At 37.9% G+C, this 20,847-nt stretch overlaps 1 protein-coding gene across 1 annotated transcript; it reads right to left on the reverse strand.

The window, feature by feature from the left end:
- Window positions 1-123: 123 nt before the first annotated feature.
- Window positions 124-20,380, reverse strand: wdr43 (WD repeat domain 43). The gene is made up of 18 exons (XM_067366656.1): window positions 20,154-20,380; window positions 18,476-18,610; window positions 10,986-11,107; window positions 10,757-10,877; window positions 10,551-10,669; window positions 9,112-9,214; window positions 8,693-8,757; window positions 8,439-8,601; window positions 8,271-8,357; window positions 3,532-3,657; window positions 3,287-3,430; window positions 3,071-3,157; window positions 2,912-2,943; window positions 2,748-2,811; window positions 2,498-2,611; window positions 1,997-2,066; window positions 1,035-1,093; window positions 124-948 (listed from the first exon to the last, which is right to left on the reverse strand). The coding sequence occupies exons 1-18, from the start codon at window positions 20,352-20,354 to the stop codon at window positions 808-810; spliced, it is 1,953 nt and encodes a 650-aa protein (XP_067222757.1). The 5' UTR covers window positions 20,355-20,380; the 3' UTR covers window positions 124-807.
- Between the last annotated feature and the right edge of the window lie 467 nt (window positions 20,381-20,847).

Genomic DNA, 20,847 nt, shown 5'->3' on the forward strand with positions numbered 1-20,847 from the left:
TTGATACATTTTGCTTGATTTCCCAGAGTGCGGTTATTTAGAGCTAGGAAAGAAAATGAAAAGATGAAATGAATCCAAATAAGAGATGAGAACAAAACAGTATTTATTTCATTTAAGCTGTACAACAGTCGCTGATATATTGTTAGCATGAAAGGTTTTGGTTGACGTCCATCCCAACCACTGTATAATTAACCTACAGGTCTGTGGGGATTGTGTTTTTAATATTCTTGTTATACTGGGAGAGGTTCACATTTTCTGTTCTCAAGACCGAGAACTGGGTCATGACTGCAGAGGGCGTAAAAAAACCCTCATCTGAAATCACACACAGGACACAGAAATCAAACATGAGAAATGACTGTGAGAGAGTAATGACAACAGATAAATTAATGATGTCAGCAGAGGACAGTGTTGATGGGTATAATCATGATAAGCTCATACAACAGACCACAGGGACATCGGATGCCCGATTAAGGATGTAATCGAGCAGGGGGATGGAGGGGGATTTGATTTGTGAAACGCACAGAATCCCATAATAGCTTTTTTACAAAACAGAGGCAGTTGCAGGTCAATGGAAAAGTGACCTTTATGGACCTCAAACGCATGTGCGCTCTCCGCACGAGGAGCTGTCAGTCACCCAGATCGTTCTGGGAAAGACAACCACAAGTCCAGGCTGCATTGGCTATTGAAATTCTATAAAACATAACCTTTTGTTTTGTTACAATAAAATTCAACAAAATGAAAAATAAAATGAAATCATATATAAATGTAAGGGTCCTTTTTTTTCAAATCCAGCGGCCTGATTGGGTACTATTCCTCCTCGCTTTCATTTTCAGGGTCACCATTTGCTTTTGATTCATCGTTCATATCTTCCTCCTCATCTTCATCCTCCTCTTTGTGGTTCTCTTTGTCTTCTGTCACTTCCATTGATGTCTCATCCTCCTCCCAGTTCTGAAAAGACAAGTCAACATGAGGACAATCCCATAATGCCACACTGCAAACACACCAGAAGGAGAACCTGTGAGAGAGCATCTTACATCAGAGTCATCCTCAGGACGCCCTTCATCTCCTGAACCTTCATCCTCATCTGAAGACTCTGTAGAAAGAAAGAAAAAAAAAAGGTAATGTTATATATATATATATATATATATATATATATATTTTTTTTTTTTTTTTTTTTTGGCATGTCAGCATAAGGCTTTTTTGATGGGTAAAATTAGTTGAAATTAGCTAAATTCAAAACATTTAAAAGGAAATAAAGATTAAACATAATAAATTTCATCATTCTGTATGTAAATTTATTAAGATATTTAACCCTTAAATGCATACCTCGGGTCTTTAGTGACCCGGGACATCATTCACTACCCTCCTTCTCGTTCATTTTTTAAAGTTAGACATCAACCTTCTTGGTATTCCTCAATCAATTCATTATAAAGAATATAACAAGAAAAAAACCCGGTGTGTTAAACGCATTTTAAAGCAAAGTGAAGCGATGGATATTTTTCTTACAAAAACACATATTTAAAACTTTATAAATTCAAATAACTAGATTGCAGCGGTTGACCGTATGCATACTGCTCAACTCGTAACCCCGTGACACGATGTATGACACAGGATGTAGGAGTATCGTAAGCTTAAACGTCTCTTGCAGTTCAAAAAAATATGGCTCAGCAACAAACTCAAGCACATCTTCTCTTATATCAAAATCCTCTGTCATGTCTTGTTTTAGACTTCTAATTCATGGCCGGTGTTTTGTTTTGCTCTATCCTCTGAACTTCTGTGTTCATCATTGCGTTCGGATCAAAGGTTGCTCTTCCATCCAAGTCAACTTGCACAGTATGTGTACGGTCATCCACCGCAAAGTAGTTATTAAAAAATGTATATAGTTTTAAATATGGACATTAAAAAAAAAAAAAAAAAACATCACTTTGCTTCAAAAGGCCTTTATAGTCCCCACAAACTGGTACCGTTATAAAAAAAAAAAAAGGGAGCCAATTACCTTCTTCATAAACTAGCTTTGCTGTGCGATCAACGTCATCAACTCTCTGAGTGCTGTTGCTTGCCGCCACCTAGTGGAAAAATATGCAAACGTGAGAAAGGAAAAAAAAAAAAAAAAAAAAAAAATCAAAGTAGTCCTTAAAGGGATAGTTCACCCAAAAATGAAAATTCTGCCATCATGTACTTCCCCTCAAGTTGTTCCAAACCTGTTTGAATTTCTTCTGCTGAACACAAAAGAAGATATTCTGAAGAATGCTTGTAACCAAACAGTTGATGGGCCCTAATGACTTCCATACTATGGAGAAAAAAAAACTATGGAGCATTGGACCCATCAACTGTTTGGTTACCAACATTCTTCAAAATATCTTCTTTTGTGTTCAGCAGAAGAAATTCAAACAGGTTTGGAACAACTTGAGGGGAAGTACATGATGACAGAACTTTCATTTTTGGGTGAACTAACTCTTTAATGCATTTGCTCTGGATGCTTGTGTGAGCAGCTCACCTGTGTTATAAGCAAGTACAATTTGCCATGAAGCTTGTTGAGCTGCTGGTATAATTTCACCCTACTCTCAATCATATGGTAGATTGAGCCCAATTGAGACATTAGATCCGGCAGCTATGGGGAAACCAAATGAACAGACCAAATGAGAAACCCCAATATGATCTACTGTTGATACAAGACTAAATATGCACTGACGCAACATTAAGATCTGGATTATGCAAATCTATATGACAGATACACACGCACTTACCGAAGACAAGTATGATGCGTGTTGTGTAAGTACAGCCTTAAACCACTGAACTATAAGCAGAGCCCTGCAGAGAGAAACAATCATGTTACAAAAAAAGTTGAATGCTTTAAAACCTTAAAAAAAACCAAAAGAAGTGAAACAAGAAAAGAAGAAAATTAACTTACGCATACGGATGCCCCTGCAGTCTTCTGGATAGCTGAAGAAACAACCATACAATTATTTAAATATGTGTAATATATATTTTTCAAAAGTTTTGGGTCAGAAGAATTTTTGAAGTTTGTATAAAATACATAATACTATTTAATGTCACCAATAAAACATACCTCTTCCAGCAAAGGCAGGATAGCTGGAGGTGGTAACCGGGAAACAGTGTTCTTTATCAATGCGTCTTTTTTGGTTTGAAATATTTTCTGTTTGAATGAACAACATGAATAGCGTTCAATGACAAGCTTTCTATGAACATAGACAAAGTGATCATATTTCAGCTGGTTACAACAATCTGTTGTGTAGGTCTGTAGCGAGAGGAGTGTGTAGCTTACATTAAGGATCTTCTCGTCTTTGCTCTCTAGGCCTTGAACAAGCAGAACAGCAAAACCGTCCGTCTGCAGGGAGGATGAGCCTTTAGCAGCACCCTTCCCACTGGCACTTAACTCAATCTGTTCCAACCGCTCCTCAATAGACATCTAGAGTAAGAAGAAGAGGATTTTTCATTTATTAGATTGAAGACACTGCTTAATTTAATTCTTGGGGGATAGCATTTTACACAATTTGTCTGGACTCTTACCTCTGTGGTAGTGGCCCCTTTTTTCCTTTTCTCTGCTTCATTGGGAGAACATTTTATTGGTGCCTTGTGTCCTGGAAGTCCTGGTATTAAAACTTTGCTCTTCTGATTAACAATTGGCGTCTTCACCTAGAAGATGATGTTCAAATGAATGCACTCAGCCAATAAGCCATTCTAAACCATTACTGTACCAGTGTGTTAGGAGAGTATTAGTAATATGTCCTTGAACTTATTTAAGACATGATTTTGGGTTTAAATCATTTTTTTCCTTCTTTTTTTACATATACACTACCATTCAAAAGTTTGGGGTCAGTACTTTTTTTTTTTCTTAAAAAAATTAGCACTTATTCAAAGATGCATTAATTTGAGTTACTGTAAAGACTTTTACATTGATTTCTATTTGAAGTACATGCTGTTTGAACTTCCTATTCAAAGATTCAAGCTTTCCACAGAAATATTAGCAGCACAACCGTTTTAACACTGATAATAAGACGAAATGTTTCTTGAGCAGCAAATAGGCATATTGGAATGATTTGTGATGGATCATGTGACACTGAAGACTAGAGTAATGATGCTGAAAATTCAACTTTTACATTATAAATTGTTTTTGAAGAAATAAATGCAGCCTTGGTGACTATAATGGCTCGTTTCCACTGAGTGGTACGATACAGTACAGTTCAGTACGCAATTATTTCCATTCCCATTGTCAGAAGTTGTGAATGGTACCAAAATACCGAACCGTACCACTTTTTTGGGACCCTTCTTTTGGGGTACCTAGAACAGTAGTCTGGTACCTAAAGGGTGGAGCTAGACTCATTGCAGAACGTTGATTGGTTGACAGAATCGCCACTTGCATGTGCTACAAGGGGAACAACAATACAAGAGACACCATTTTTTGTATACAGTTGAAAATGTCAGCAGCCACATGCCGAGAAGCAAGAACAAGATCTGCTGCATGTCCTCCATTGTTGTTTACGGTGTTGCTTTCTTTGCGTGAGAATGACAAAAATCACTACTAGGGCTGGGCGATATGGCAGAAAACTGTATCACGATATCAGTGTTTCATATTGGTCGACATCAATAATTATTGATATTTTTTATGACCCATTTAAAATAAGGACCAGGAGAAAAATATATTACATTTGAACATTTTTATTTTAAACTTAACCTTCCTCTGATCATAATCCCCTCAGTTATTAAGACAAATGTCAACAACCATGGAAAACTCAAATAATTAAAATGTAAACATAAGTCTAAAGTAGGGATATAACGATACGCTCAGGTCACGATACGATACGTATCTCGATACGGAGCTCACGATACGATACGTATCACGATATTTTGAACAAAATAAAAATGAAATTCAAACAAGATTTATTAAAAAAAAATTAACAAATTTTAATAAAAACCTTCTGTATTAAAATTAACAGTTGAATAGGGCTGTCTGTCACTAATTTTTTTTTTAAAAATTTAACATGAACTTACCGTGCGTTCACACCGCCAGCGGCGAGAGCGTCAACATTCGCCTTGGCCGCCCTGCCAACAACGCTGTACCGTTCATTCAAACTGCCGCCGACGGGAGGGTCAAAGCAGAGCCAAAGTAAGTGACAAGTCGCGTCAACCAATCGGAAGCCTCTCAGGCGAGGACCTCTACATTCTAATTGGTTGCCGCCGAACCGCGTCATAGCTCATTACCATAAAGTTAACCTGATTTCAACTCTCCTCGCCGCTCTCACCGTCCAAGACGCGCCGCGACGCTCTTGCCGGAGCTCGCCGCCGGCTCTCATTGAAAATGAATGACTAGCGTCACTTTGACGCTCTCGCCGCCGGCGGTGTGAACACACAGTTAGAATTATGAATAGGGGCCGTTCACATATCGCGTCTAAAAACGTGTGGAAGGCGCAGCCGCACCGCTTCTTTCCAAAGCGATTGCGCTCCCGTGGTCGGTCGTTGCTATGCAACCTTGAACTGGGCTCTCCAAGAGGATCAGAGGATGTTTCTGCAAAGGATAAATGATTTCTAGCCCTTGCATTAGTTTTACTACGAGATATATTGATGGAGATAAGATATAAAAACCACCATGTACATCTATGATCAGCTGTTCGGCTGAGCTTTTGATGTTTTGTTACGGAAAGGCCATAGCTGATCGGTTGATTCTTGTCACACGACCTGCGGTGCGCTTGCGGCATTCTGAGAAGTTGAGAATTGCATGCGCGTCGCGACCGTGTTGATCCCATTATGAGCGCGCCTGCCGCGCGGCTACATTTGAAAATAATAACTGACTTGCACGCGGAAAAGACGCAATATGTGAACGGCGCCACAGAACTTAAAGCAAAGCACCACAAGCATCTTTTGCTTTTCTGTGAGCACAGCTGTTGCTGTGCACTGCTGTGAAAGAAAGCCACGACTTTTCTCACGCGACCATGCAAGAGACTGACATGAGAAACGTTTAAACCTGCTTGCAAGATTCAATGTGTGCCCGAAACACTTACTGAACTAGAGCTGATTGAGACACACCATCTACGATAAATCGTTACACCCCTAATACTTATAGTAATTTAAAAATGTGGTAGCATTGGATCTGGACAGGAAGGATAACTCTGGGAGTTGGAAGGGGTGTGTCGCGATTCTGCCTTCTCAAATCGCGATACAGGTTCGTGGACCTGCGTATCGCGATTTCGATTTCATATCGCATATCGTTACAGACCTAGTCTAAAGTAGGGTGACCACCCGTCCCGCATTTTGCGGGACAGTCCCGAAATTAGGAGCTTTGCCCCGCAAGACTTAAGTAGTGTCCCGCATTTCATTTATGTCTAATTTTTTTCATCCCTGAAATTACAATACCACAGTAAGAAATATAAAAACTGAGTATTTAAAAATCTGTTTGTGCAGCCGTCATATTCTAGCTGTGAAAATAACCAACCAAATTCTTCTAAATTAAAGGGTGTCCAATAATGCTCCTGGAGGGCCACTGTCCTGCAGAATTTAGCTCCAACCCTAATTAAACACCTGAACAAACTAATCAAGTTTTTTTAGGCATACTAGAACCTTTCAGGCAGGTGTGTTGTGGTAAATTGGAGCTGAACTCTGCAGGACAGTGGCCAAGTTCGGACACCTCTGCTATAAGTATTTTACCATTTTAAATGACCTTTTTCTTTACAAATAGTTCTAGCATTTTGCGGGACAGTCCCAAAATTAGGAGCTTTGCCCCGCAAGACTTAAGTAGTGTCCCGCATTTCATTTATGTCTAATTTTTTTCATCCCTGAAATTACAATACCACAGTAAGAAATATAAAAACTGAGTATTTAAAAATCTGTTTGTGCAGCCGTCATATTCTAGCTGTGAAAATAACCAACCAGCGCAATCATAGAGAGAGGTTTTCCCTCTGATGACAACTGAGTGGACAGCGCAAAGAGCAGGCCTCATCAAAGTCGGTAAACACAACTACACCAGCAAGGATTTCATCTTCCATACTGGATAAGAACCTCAAGAGCTGCTCAAAGCTGCCCAAATCAATGATTTAAAGCTTGTAATCATCCATCCTGATGTTAAATATTTCCAACGAACGGTGGCGATCAAGCGCCACACACGGAAATGGTTGAGCACCTACAGAAAAACGAGATATTCTCCATTTGTTTTAACCAATACAAAATTGCGAAATTCAGATACGACTTTCTTCTCACGTTAATATCTCATTTAATGCAGGTTCTATGGCGTTATTATTGAAAAATGTTGAGCGCGCATCAATCTCTCCACTCACAGGCGGATTCCCTTGCACAAAACTGGACGTGCGCGCTCTCGCTCATATATCACATCTGCACGCTCAAACTTTTGTCCTCCTGCATGTGCAGCCGTGAATCTAGAATTGTCTTCTCTCCAGGATTTAATGTTGCCATAAGCGCAACATTATAGTGTGGGCACCCACCGGCAGAAACATTAATCGGCGCATATGCCGCGTTTGCCAACAAATGTAAATCAATATTTACATAGCGTAATAGTTGTAAATTTATCTGTCTCATGTGTCCCGCAAAATCACATCTACTGTCCTGCAACAGATCAATAGTCAGGTGGTCACCCAAGTCTAAAGTCACAATTCTTCCGACGAAGAATAAAAAAATATATATATCGAACGTTTTATCGAAATTGATCACGTGTCTATCGCGATACATATCGTTATCGTTTTATCGCCCAGCCCTAATCACTACTTTCCAGAATACACAACAACACTTATCAAGTAAGGGTCCTGTTGGCGGTCAAAACAAGCCAGATCAGGGTTTACCATCCCAAATCGTACTGTACTGCTCAGTGGAAACAAGCCATAAGAGACCTTTTCTTTTAAATCATGCCGACCCCATTAAATTTTTAAAATGTAGTGTACATTGTATATGCTTTAACCGGTTACAAATTCTTCTAAATTAAAGGGTGTCCAATAATGCTCCTGGAGGGCCACTGTCCTGCAGAATTTAGCTCCAACCCTAATTAAACACCTGAACAAACTAATCAAGTTTTTTTAGGCATACTAGAACCTTTCAGGCAGGTGTGTTGTGGTAAATTGGAGCTGAACTCTGCAGGACAGTGGCCAAGTTCGGACACCTCTGCTATAAGTATTTTACCATTTTAAATGACCTTTTTCTTTACAAATAGTTTGAAACAGTATCTGCAGGGTTACATACCATTTTTATATAATAGTCAAATGACCAATGTCATAAAGTGCACATTAATGATATAAATGGGGTCTTACCTTGGAGACAGCTGTGTCTACAGAGAGTGAAAGTGTGGCATGTACATCTCGAACTAAGCACGCATGTCTCTCTGACGTGTTGAATGGCTGTGTGAAGAGACAGCACGTTAGATAATTGACCAATCGAATAACCCACTATGATCAACGATCAGTTTCTGAAGTACTTACAGTTGTCTCCATGACAGGCTGCAGGTGATTTCCGTAGGCCAGCATCAGGTTCTGTCTGTCCGCACACAGAGCTGCAGCGAGAAGAGGCACAGGCACAGGCGAGTCTCCCTTCATAGTGGACACCTGCAGAGAACACACTGGCGACAGCGGCTTCTTGCATATCCTGAGGAAAAAAAAAATGAACATGAGCTTCACTGAACTGTTTTAAAGAGCTCAACCATTCACACTGAAAAATACAGGATAGGCAGACTCACCCATTCAGGAAGTGCTCAAAGAGATGAAGCTGACCATCCTTACATACCACAGCTAACCTCATAGCCTGAGAAACATACAGAGAAAGTGTCAAAACCCAAGCACTTGACTCTAATCATGGATAATGATTAACAGGGATCCCACTATTTTATGAACACCAGGACTTCAAGGACTTTCAAGGACTTTTTAAAAGCACCGATATCATATCTGATATCTGTTTGGTTCCAAAACAATATTCCAAAACAAATATACTAGGACTAAGAGGGGCTTGTTATAATTTTCACAAAATTAGTTCAAATTTAATTCAAGCATTTTCAAGGACCAATATTTGTTGTACTTTCCAAGCCTTGAATTCATGTGTCTGAAATCCAAGTACTTTCAAGGCATGTGGGAACCCTGATTAAGTCCATTAAATCCTCACCTCATCTTTACGGTTGGACGTCTGAAGGTCTATGTGTTGGGGTTCATCTGTCAGAGTAAATGACACCACAGAGTTCTTGTCTTTGCCATCTGACCTCACCTGCCTGAGGAGCACAGAAGAAACTAAATCAGACATCAGTTTATTGAGCCTCAGATTTCAATTCATGAACCAGCTGTCTCAAACAATAGGACAAATACAATAGAAAAAAAAGATACAAATGAAACATACAGTGCTTTAAGTCTTTCATTCAAATCTGTAAGTATTCAGCTAACAGCCTACTTCAGAAATTGAATAATCAAATGCAAAATATAAACAGCATAGTCTTCACTATATCACTATAAGAATTAAACATGCATAGATTTTAAAGCTAAAAAAGTTAGTCATACGCAATGAGTGATTTTCTCATAGTCCTTAATGAGAAACGTGTTTACATAGAAAAACTATGGAAAAGTAGTGCATTGGAATGGAAAATGGTTGGTGAACAGCCCTTTAATGTGCTTATATGTACTAGTGCCTAGTGATCTGAATATACTGATACGCATACTATTTTCTCCTAACCGTTTACGTTAACTTAAGACAGACGACTGGGTTTAAACGTATACTCGCCAAGCCCAGCATTTTGAATTTTTTTGCATGTATTTGACAGTTTAGGTGCGCACCCAAAGCTCAACGTTCACTTTGCTTGTCTTGTTCTGCTCCACCTGAGGAACAGTGCAAGTTGTCTTTCGCACAGCGCTTTTAATAACTCTTAAATATCAACCGCGTCCCATTTTACGAAAGTCGTGTTACATGGTTTTACTGATGTGCACATTATGTCTGGGTTTTAATGGAGCGAAAGCTCTCTGCTGTAAAGGAAAGGAATAGAAAGAGGGAAAATAATAGTTTTCTCAATTATAGCATTTTTATAATCGTAGGAAGCCAAAACCAAAATTAAAACTCAATTTCGATTAATTGAACAGCCCTAGTTAATTATTTTTTACAATTAAAACAAACAAACAAAAAAAAAAACAATACAGAATATTTATAAAGAATGAATAATTGTTTCTATATATTGCTATATATTCTATTTTACCAATGGCCAAAAAGTAAGGCATAAAGCAAGGTTGATCATGGAGATAGAATAGTCACTAAATGAATACATTAACAAACTATGATTTACAAAGGTGTAAACAAATTCACCAAATACAATTCATAAACGCACATTAATTACAGATACACAAATGTCTTTGCAAATTTAATATAAATACAAGGCAGTATGAATCAGCTGAATTTGAAACTGACAAAATGAAAGTAGAGAAAAACATTAGACTGGACATTATTAGACGATGATGCTAATCTCAAATATGCCAAATTGTAATAATGAGCTGTACACCAACCATAAATAATCATTATGGGTTTATTTCTGTGTGCTGTGGTTAGTTAATATAGGCGTGACATACCACACACTCAGGAGCCTGTCATGAGCAGCTCCTGACAGAAAGTACATCCCATTGCTGTCTGGGGGTCGTGTTGAGGCGAAGCAAAGAGTCGTTACCATTGTAGAGTGACCCGTGAATTTCTGCGAATTGGGGAGATATTGTTAAATCTGGAACTGCTGTTTTTATTTAACTGTGGCTGCGAATAGAGGCATAGAGGTCAGACATACCCTGTACATTTCCTTGGTCTCCAGGTTCCACATCTTGATGGTCATTCCTGCCGAGAGCAGTAGTTTTCCATCTGGACTTATACACAGGCTGCTGACAGCTGATCTGTCTGCTTTCCATTTGCTGAACACAGAACATGTTGTTTTGCGAATTAGACAACTTTATTATGTTGAATAAAGCAAGAGGAAACCCATACTGGTCAAACAAACACAAATAACTGAAGACACTCACCAACTAACTTTTCCTTTCTGCAGGTCCCATTCAGCTATGTGTGTGTCATCTGAGCCACTGTATAACACGGAGTCATCTGGATGCCACTGGACGCTGTTCACCGGACCACTGTGTCCTCCATCCTGAGAGGTTAAGACATCATTTAACATTCTTAATTTCAACCAAATTAACAGAAATCACATCTTTTTTTTGTTGTTGTTGGGTGAACTTCTTTCTCCTCTGGGTTATTACTAGGGCTGCCCTCTAATAGTCGACTAAACGTTAGTCGACAAGAAGAGGCTTAGTCGACCAAATTATTATTAGTCTGTTAGTCACAGAAAAAAACTCCACAGGATATGGCAAAGAGACAGAATATTAACGGAGGGTCCTTGTGGTGGTAATGTATGTCGGGCAGGAAATCTAAACGTTTGACTTTCATCCATCTCCTTCAAATATGCCTTATCCGAAACATGCAAGTAGTAGCAACTTTACATGGCTGCTGCCTCTAATGTTAACCTTGATAAATGTGTGCTATTATATATTCAAGTGTTTGTGCAGAGTGTGAAAGCTAAAGTATAACACATTTTACTGTACGACATGGAGGGGCTGGTGCGATCACTTGCGTTTTTTCAACTTAAATTACAGAGAAATTACAGAGTATTTTATCTAATACAGATAAGAGCAGGGGTGTCAAACATACAGCCCACAACGGTGTCCAATCCGGCCTGGGGGATGATTTTAACAATAATAGAAAATAGGCCGTAAATCGGAATGTTTTTAAGTTTTATTTTGGCCAATCTCTACACCGTACTTGCACACAAAGTGCTTTGCGATCATTTCCCAAAATGTCTGTAAACAGGACATTAAAACAGGCCAGACGGGGGACGCTGAAGACACAGAATGCCCACTGTTCGTACAATACAGGAAGAAAAATATAAATGTTGAAATTGGGTATGGGGTAGGGCTGCACGATAAATCGCACGATACTAAAAATAACATTGAACTTGAACGCGATTATCGCTTAAACGTGGTTCTTAGTGCAATTATGAAATTTTTGATTTTTTTTTTATGTGCAGCTTGTCAATGAAGTATAGCTCCAAATGCTAATCCATCTGAAAGCACTGCACGTTTGAGTCGCTTATAATGTACATTGCAGAGCCATAAAGCTCTGACAAGCTACGCATTAAATAATCGCAGCTTTGCCATATCGCGTGCGATTTTATCGCGATAAATCGTGCAGCCCTGTATCTATGAAGGGAACAGTCTTCAGAATAGTTTTGACAGCATTTTCTTGTCCTTTTACCTCCATATAACGTAGTATTTATTAGTGAAGCGCTGCTTTGTATACTGTAGCTGTAAACAAGGAAACGCTATATTGCTGCTGTCCCATAAGCATCACCTACTGACAGAGCGAATTTACATTTTTCAGTCCGTCTGCTGTTTTTGTTTTTTGTGCAGGTGTCTTATAGCATAACTATTGCATAATTTCACAAAACAAAAGTTTTTGCTTTAAATCTTGAAATCTAATTTTAAATAAAAAAAAATAAAAATAACTCATGCTACATGTGTGGCATCTTTGTTTGCATCACGATAAAAATGTAGTGCTCAATGGCCAGTTTGTCTGTTATAGAGCAAATACAAACAAATTTGCTTAATGAACCAAAAAAATAAAATCAGAAACCAGTATGGGAATAGGCCAATTTTCTTGTAAAAAACTGGAATCAGCCATTAAAAAAAAAAAAAAAAAAAACTTTTTTTTTTTCTAGTTTTCTTGCAAATTAATTTGTAGTTTGTATGGTTAATATTAATGTAGGCTAATAAATGTCAGCACACTCAGGTTTAAAACAGGTAGTTCAGCCCACACATGGTTAAATTTTTTCCCATCCGGCCCTCAACCTAAAATGAGTTTGACATCCCTGGATAGGAGTAATACATCACTCTGAACTGTAAAGGGTTTTATACTTTTATGCGTGTACACTCACAATAACAAAACATTGTGTACTCTCAAAGTGTATGATTGCAGAAATATAAGTATTCATTTTTGTTCATTAAATATATTGTCATTAAAATGTTATATAATAACATTTTTAAATACAGAAACAATTTTTAAAAAAGTAAAGATTCTGAAAGCATTGAAGGAGATCCCGTAATATATATTTAACGTTACAGTAGTAACAATGATATTTTATCATGATATGATTAATATCATTTTTAAATTGGATTGTTTCATTATAAATATGGGTATTATCTCTAAGGTAGATGCCCAATTTGATATATGATATTTACATTCTGAATCTAACCATGTCATGTCAACAAACAGAAAAGTCTGCCAGCTATTCATTATGTTAATTATTTTGCCTTTTGCCCCAACAGCAGATGCTCTTTTACCCCAAATACCATACTTTTACATATTCTTCCGTTACTGAAAAACTGTTGCTTGAATTACCTTGAACAAAACTGAAAATCATTAAGACCTTTGTCTGAAAACACAAACTTTAATTTAATTGCTACTTAAAATCAACAACATTTTAAATAACATCAAATATTAGGGCTGCACAATTAATCTAATTTCTAATCGTGATTTAACGATTATGTAATTGTGGCATCCATAATTGTAAAGGCGCAATTATACATAAATACATAAATGTCCACTTACATTATTCTGTGCTTAAGATGTGTGTTTTTTTTCTTTCTACAGGTTATTTTAAGGGTTTTTCCCACATTGTTTTAATTTGAGACTTAATGCTATAGAAAAGCAATAAAAAAATTTCAGCTTGTTTATTTTCATATAAAAATATGGCATGCAGTTGCTTCAAACAATGTTATAAAGCTATTCAAAACATTACTCAATGTAAATTGTGATAATCATAATTAAACCAATTACAATTTCAAGGGAATAAACATTTTGAAAAGTGGATGTTTATTTAGGAAAGTGCTACGGCACATTTTTGTCATCTACAGGGTTTATGCAGGTTTCAGTAAGTCAAATTTAAGACCTTTTTAAGACATTTTAAGACCATAAAGACTGAAATTTAAGACCTACACGACGCATTAACAAAAAATATTCAAATCAAAGAAATTCTGAAAAAATCATTTTATTTCAATGAATTCAGTCATTGAAAAAGCATTAATTTAATTTACAGATAAAGCAATCACATTAGTAACCTTCTACACACATCAATGTGCCAAATGCCCAAAACCTTAGGCCCAAAATGAAAATAGGCTAAAACAAACTTGCCCTCAAATAGAATAGATTTCATCTCATTATTTATTTACATTACAAAACAGCATATTAATAGCCTAATAAAGATTGAACAGGCTACTCCAACCCATGTAACAACCAATGTAGCACACACACACCTACACCAGATAATCCATTTTAGATGTGTATGTGTATGTGTGTATATGTGTGTGTGTGTGTGTGTGTGTGTGTGTGTGTGTGTGTGTGTGTGTGTGTGCCGCACTGTCCCATGAACTGTGAGCCCAGGTACCTCGACTAAACTACTTCATTGTTCCAGAACAATGGTCCTGTTGGTCTGATTTTGGCTTTCATTGAACGTTACGACTAGGGATGTCCAGATCCGATCACGTGATCGGAAATCGGGCCCGATCATGTGGTTTCAGACTCGATCGGAATCGGACATTACCTCCCGATCAGGACTCGGATATATATGTATTAGGCGTGCAACGGTTCTAGGTAAAAAAAAAAATCGAACCATACGGTTCTCCACTTACTTGCACTGCAGTCCATCTCGAATGACGACGCATCTATTGGTTAATATGGTTTGTTTAAAATAGCAACGTGGAAAACAGACAGAGTTCAGAATCAGATAATGTATGTTTCAGTTGATAGATGCACAAAACGTTACAACAACAATAATCAGAAAGCGTGGACAAAACAGTCACTCTTTGTAAACTGTTAACTGCGAGTGCCGTCTGCTGTAATGTCCAGTCATTTACGCCGTCATCACCCGGGTGTTGATAGCGCGCGAGCGCAGGTGAGACCTGAACAGCACACATTGCTGTCTGTGTTTAAACTAACTCATTTAAGCCTTGCTGATTTAAACCTTCAAGAACAAGACACGAAAGAGAACTCGCACGCGCTATGAGAAGATTTGTGTGCGCTCATCCGAAGCGCGCACACGCTTATTCCAGTCAGCGCGCAAATACTGAGTTCTCTTTCAAGTCTTGCGCTTTGGCGGCCACATTCATACAAAAATTATGTCAACATGCCCGTCTTGGCGAGTATCCTAGCAAACATAGTCGGTTATGTCTTAAGTGAACGTATATTAGTCGAGAAAGACAGCGCATGTGGAACAGTATGTACTGAATCGTGCATGTCTTAAAGGGAAAACAACTATTCCTGCTGCCTGTTTTTAATGTTAAATCAATCAACAAATAACAAAGAAATCACTCACTGCTCTTGACTGAATCGTTTTTGTAACTTCAATAATGATTAATCTTTATTTATTTTATACAGTAAATAATGTGCAGTGATATTTTATATTTGATTACTATTTGAAAACTGTTAGATACCTGAAAAACCTGAAAAGCACTGTTCCTGGATCTGTTTTTTCGCTCTTCTTTATTCTTTTTTATGTAGGCTATTGAGTATCGGATCGGGACTCGGTATCGGCAGATACTCAAAATCAAATGACTCGGAGGCAAAAAAACGTGATCGGGACATCCCTAGTTACGACATACGGCCCGGTAAGAGTACGAATCAATTCCCTCTTTATAAACTCTCCCAATCCAAATCTCGCCATAAGCGATCTTTTTGGGCCCGCAAGAGAACGGCTTCGCGATTACTGAATCAGGGAACATCACTTGGAAGAGATCGCTAATCTCACTGTTGCTATTAAATGAGTGGTGTTTGTTTAGTCACCGTGTGTAGTATACAAATCACCTCGGCTTTCGATGTGTCAGTCGCTCAAAAAGTACCCCGAAGGTTGTTCGACAGAGCTGTGATGATATTGCGCTGGAGACCGGAGGGACAGGCATTGAGGAGGAGGACGGCAGTGGTGAGGCTAATTGGCCGAGTCCGCTGAAGGGATTTTGCGGCTAGCTTGTGTTTCTCCGCTCTGGCGTGTGACTCTAGCGCCTTTACTCCGCTTCACACCCAGACTCTCTAACTGATTTTTTGATTGATTTTTTCAAAGTTTGCAGTGAGCCTCGTACCTGGAGCTGGGTACCGCTTGTAACCAACAGCAGAAATCGCTGTGATCTAGCCATGTCTCGTTGAAAGTAACGTTACACTTTCCCATTTTCCACACGTAGCCGAACTTTAACAAACTCTGAGGAGACGCAGACGTATTTCGCGGGCAGGTATTGCATTTATCACGGGATTTGTAGTTTTATCACCGCGTATACAAACACCAATATACCCCAGAAAGAACTACGACTCGCTACTTTTTTGCTACTTTGTAATAACTTTCAGCAGGTAGCGTTTCTGGAAATGGGTAAAAAAATTTAAGACCTGACTAAATGAAAATTAAGACCTCGGATGAAAATCTGGCCGTTTTTAAGACTTTTTAAGGCCTTAAATTTAAAGTTCAGAATTTTAGACTTTTTAAGACCCCGCGGAAACCCTGCATCTAGTGGTTTAGAGGAAAATAAAATCAAAAAGGTGCTTTTTGCCCCATTGTACCCTACTCAGCCTCGCTTCATGCCAAACCCTTAAGACTTTCATTCATCTTCGAAAAAACAAATGAAGACATTTTAATGAAATCGGAGCTTTTCAGGTATTCTGTCTCTCACTAAAAGTCTATTCACCCAAAACTGATGCTTCAAAACATTTATAAAGAGATTGTAAAATGAATCCATATGAAATGATGGATGGTTTAACTGCAAGTCTTCTGAAGAGACACGATTGCTTTCTGTAGTACCGGTAGTACCGAGAATCTGGGTATATTCGGTACCCACTGATAGGGCTGTGGCAGTATTTAAGTGAATATGACACGAGTGAAGCACAAAGCTGTGTTTACAGAAGAAATAATAGGTTAGCAATAAAATGTGAAATTGCAGCCATGGAAATATTTTGGTTCATGCCAAATGAGAGGTACGTGAGTCCATGTTTTGCGAATCATGATCTTGACACCCGATTATCAGCGAATATAACAATATTCCATTAGTTATTCCACTGAACATGGAATCCGTTTCTTTTCCCAAATCTTCACTCAAGCAGGGGATTATAAACGTTTCTTTCGTTCGCATTTAGGCCTATTAGGCTATTTGCATTCTTTACTGTGGTAAAGTAGAAAAAACACCGTAGGACAGAAACCTGTTTGCTTGCACGTCAATTTCTATTTCTTTCTTTCTTTCTTTGTTAACGCCATACCAGCTTCAAAGGCTATATTCATGGCGAGAATAAAGTATAATTAAATCAAAGGAAGATTAAAAAAGATGTTTCAAATTTATTTCCTCTAAAAATCTTAAAACCATGCTTGGGCTCACTTGATTAAAAAACTTTTTCAATTTCTATTTAACACAGTTTGTGCTCGTTATTTAACTTTATAAGGCGCGTCAAGTTTAGTTGTATAGCGCGTTTCACACACCAGTGATTTTTAGTTTCGTTTTCTCTGGCAGCGATAAATCAAACATAGCCTGAATGTCTGAAGATGAAACTCGCTCTTCAGACCTTTGACAACAAGTGTCAGTTGCTTGTAACATCAGGAGATAACATGAAGATATTATTAAAGAGAAATGGTCTCTTTCCTGCTCGTGTCCCACATCCCACTCAAAGCGCAGATCGGTAGGCTATATTAAAGACTATAATAACGGGACTTTGGCTATATGACGCATCTTTGTGTGGAAATAAAAAACGGATGTTTTTTAATATTTAACTTATTATTTAGGGGTACCATTTTTTACCTAAAATTTATTTCATAGTTTTACAGACTGTAGTGTGTCGTTTCACTGACTGAATAGAAAATAAGCACACATGTCTGTTTGAAAAAAAAAAAAAAACAGCATATGCTGGTAAGGTAGGTATGCTGGTTTGAGTTGGTTTATGCATACAAACACACTCCAAATCATATTTAATGTTTTTAAAATAGGCTATATAAAATAGTAAAATAGTTCCAACAGATTTTGCTGTGGTAGCGAAATTGGTACCGAGAACCGTAAAATTTTCATGTATCGGTGCCGACTACTGGAATTTTGGTACCGTGACAACACTAGGATGAACATAAAATTTAGACTTTTATTTGATCAGCAAACATACATAAAGCACTCAAATATGGAAAACGGAAGCTTAGCTTAACCATATTTACTTGATTTATTTTATGATTTGAAGCGTCAGAGTTTTGGTTGAGAGGGACAGAAATCTCTTCAGATTTCATTAAATATTTTCATTTGTGCTCCAAAGAAGAACAAAGGCCTTATGGGTTTGGAAAGACATGGGAGGGTGAGTAATTGACAGAATTCTCATTTTTGGGTGAACTAACCCTTTAAATCTTTGAGTTGCGCTGGCCAAATATCATAAGGATGAGATGATGGTGATGACTTCTTACCAGAGTGCAATGGAGGTCTCCCTTCACTGTGCTGTAGATGAGGATCGACCCAGCAGCAGTGCCCAGCGCCAACAGATCTGACTGCTCAGCTGCCGATCCGGCCTCACATTTCCTCTTCTTCCTCTGTGGAACATCCTAAAGCACACATATAAAAAAAAAAAAATGTTTATAACCATTAAATACAATTCATTCTGCCTTTTAGTGAAGTCCTACAGGAAAAAAAATTTTATTTGTTATTTAATTACGAATAATATTAAACATTTCCTATCAGTCATTCTTTACACAAATTTTCAATAATTTCCATCAAGACGACTTTAATGCATGTAACCTATGGAGAGCATTTTAACATTACTAGCAAATATTTAGTGACTAGAGTTTTTTTTTTTATTTTATTAACAACTTACTGGTACATGAAAAGTAACATGTTTTGTTACTGGTGACAAACTATTAAGGTTCAATAAGGATTACTGGTTATACTTTAGTATAAGGAATACAAACTATTAACTATGACTTCTCCCTCAATAAACTCCTAATTTACAGCTTATTAATAGTAAATAAGTTAGTCACGTTTAGGTATTGGGTAGGATTAAGAATGTAGAATAAGGTCATGCAGAATAAGGCATTAATTTGTGCTTAATTACTAATAAACAGCCAATATTCTAGTAATATGCATGCTTATAAACAACTTTAAAGACCCTAAAATAAAGTGTTACTGGATAATTTATTAAGTATTTAAATTTCATGTAATCAGTTGTTATCTATTAAATAGGTACTAACATTTATTTGTAACAAGAAACTGGAGCAGTTACTAATAACCACTTGCATAGTTACAACTAACAAGTAATATTAATAGCTGAAAAAAAATAGTAAATAGTAAAAATTAGAAAACATACTGATAGGTTAATGTTTGATATCTTAATCACAAACACAAAAGAGATCCAAGTTAAACATTTGGTATTTGTTACTAGTAACAATGTAAGAGTTACTTGTCAAAGACGTTTATGGCCAACTTTCTCCAACACTAACTAGAATCAACGACAACGACGTTCCGCGTGTTAATAATATAGCGAATATACGGACAGAAAGACTGCGATCTCTGATAGACACTTCACTAAACAGCAACAAGTGAAAGAATAAGGGTTGTGCAGCCATGTGGCCACGTGTTAGTATGCTAAAGCCCATTTAAATACAACACTGATAACTGAAACTACACAAAAAAAAAAGAGTAACACAGTAAAACAAATGTTGACATGCTTTTGAGTTATAAAGTAAATTACAGAGAATCATCACTTTAAGCAACATCAACTTATTCTGCCTGCGTTATTAGCCACAGACAACCAACAGACGACTGTAACAATGATTATGAGCCTGAATATGTGCTTGAAGCCGAACTTCTGGAATCAGTGTAGTGATTTTAAAGGTTGTGTTTCATTTTGTGTCGGATCTGCGCGTCTCGCGGCCTGTATCTGAACATGTGCCACAAGCAACATGTGCGTAGCGCGCTCCACGAGCGCAGCTCTGAAGCACCCCGTATAGATATTCTCAAAATGATACGTGTTCAGTTATATGATCACATGCAGGATAAATACTCAGTCAAAGCGACCCGACGACCATGCAACGGTGTTCTGCGATACAACAGGCCGCATCCCCCGACTGTCCCCCGAACACTGTGCGTTACCTGAACTGCTCGGCACGGTCCCCATGTCACACAGGTACAGGCTGCGCTTAGGTGCGCGGAAGGCACGTATTCCTGTTGTAAAGTTTTGCTGTCAGTATTCCAGATCCGCAGCCTCCCGTCCTGTGCGCAGAGTGCCAGAAACTGCTGTGATTTAGGGCTGAATGCACAGGGTAGCGCAGCTCGGCCTCCGTCCGCCGCCATCTTACCATTCCGCGTGCGTCCGTCTGCTCCACGGGAAACACGTGTGAGAGAAAATTCCAAAGCGCGCAAGCGCAGCCGCACAGGCGCTGCGGAAACGCTAATTGGCCCTGCTGGGGTCTGTGGGCGTGCCTTTATTGTTTTTAACCAATCACAGACGGACGCGGAAGTTTCATGCTCGAATTTTGTTATACAGAATTATTTTTGGGACGTTATCAAATGCAATTTTCATTTGCTTTCTATGACTGAAATGAATGCGTTTTAGTAGTTAAATATATTTATTTTAAACTGTCTTTATATGTACCTACTATCACTGTAACACAGAAAAAATAAGAAAGACATCTAATCATTTTCATTTAGTAACATTTACTGGAAGCAGTTAACGTACACATTTATTTTGCACATGTAATTATTCTAAAGAATTTAGGTCATGTGTCTTTACGTATATTTAGTATTTAAATATATATTTTTAACAAATTATTCCAATAATAACATA

Source organism: Chanodichthys erythropterus, chromosome 18, assembly GCF_024489055.1.
Source record: "Chanodichthys erythropterus isolate Z2021 chromosome 18, ASM2448905v1, whole genome shotgun sequence".
Lineage (NCBI taxonomy): Eukaryota > Metazoa > Chordata > Actinopteri > Cypriniformes > Xenocyprididae > Chanodichthys > Chanodichthys erythropterus.

Coding starts and splice junctions, on each gene's coding strand:
- wdr43 (XM_067366656.1), bottom strand. CDS start 20,354: ATGGCGGCGGACGGAGGCCGAGCTGCGCTACCCTGTGCATTCAGCCCT. Junction 9,215..10,550: donor GACAGGCTCCTGAGTGTGTG/GTATGTCACGCC, acceptor TGTGCTCCTCAG/GCAGGTGAGGTCAGATGGCA. Junction 2,612..2,747: donor ACGCATCATACTTGTCTTCG/GTAAGTGCGTGT, acceptor GTTTCCCCATAG/CTGCCGGATCTAATGTCTCA.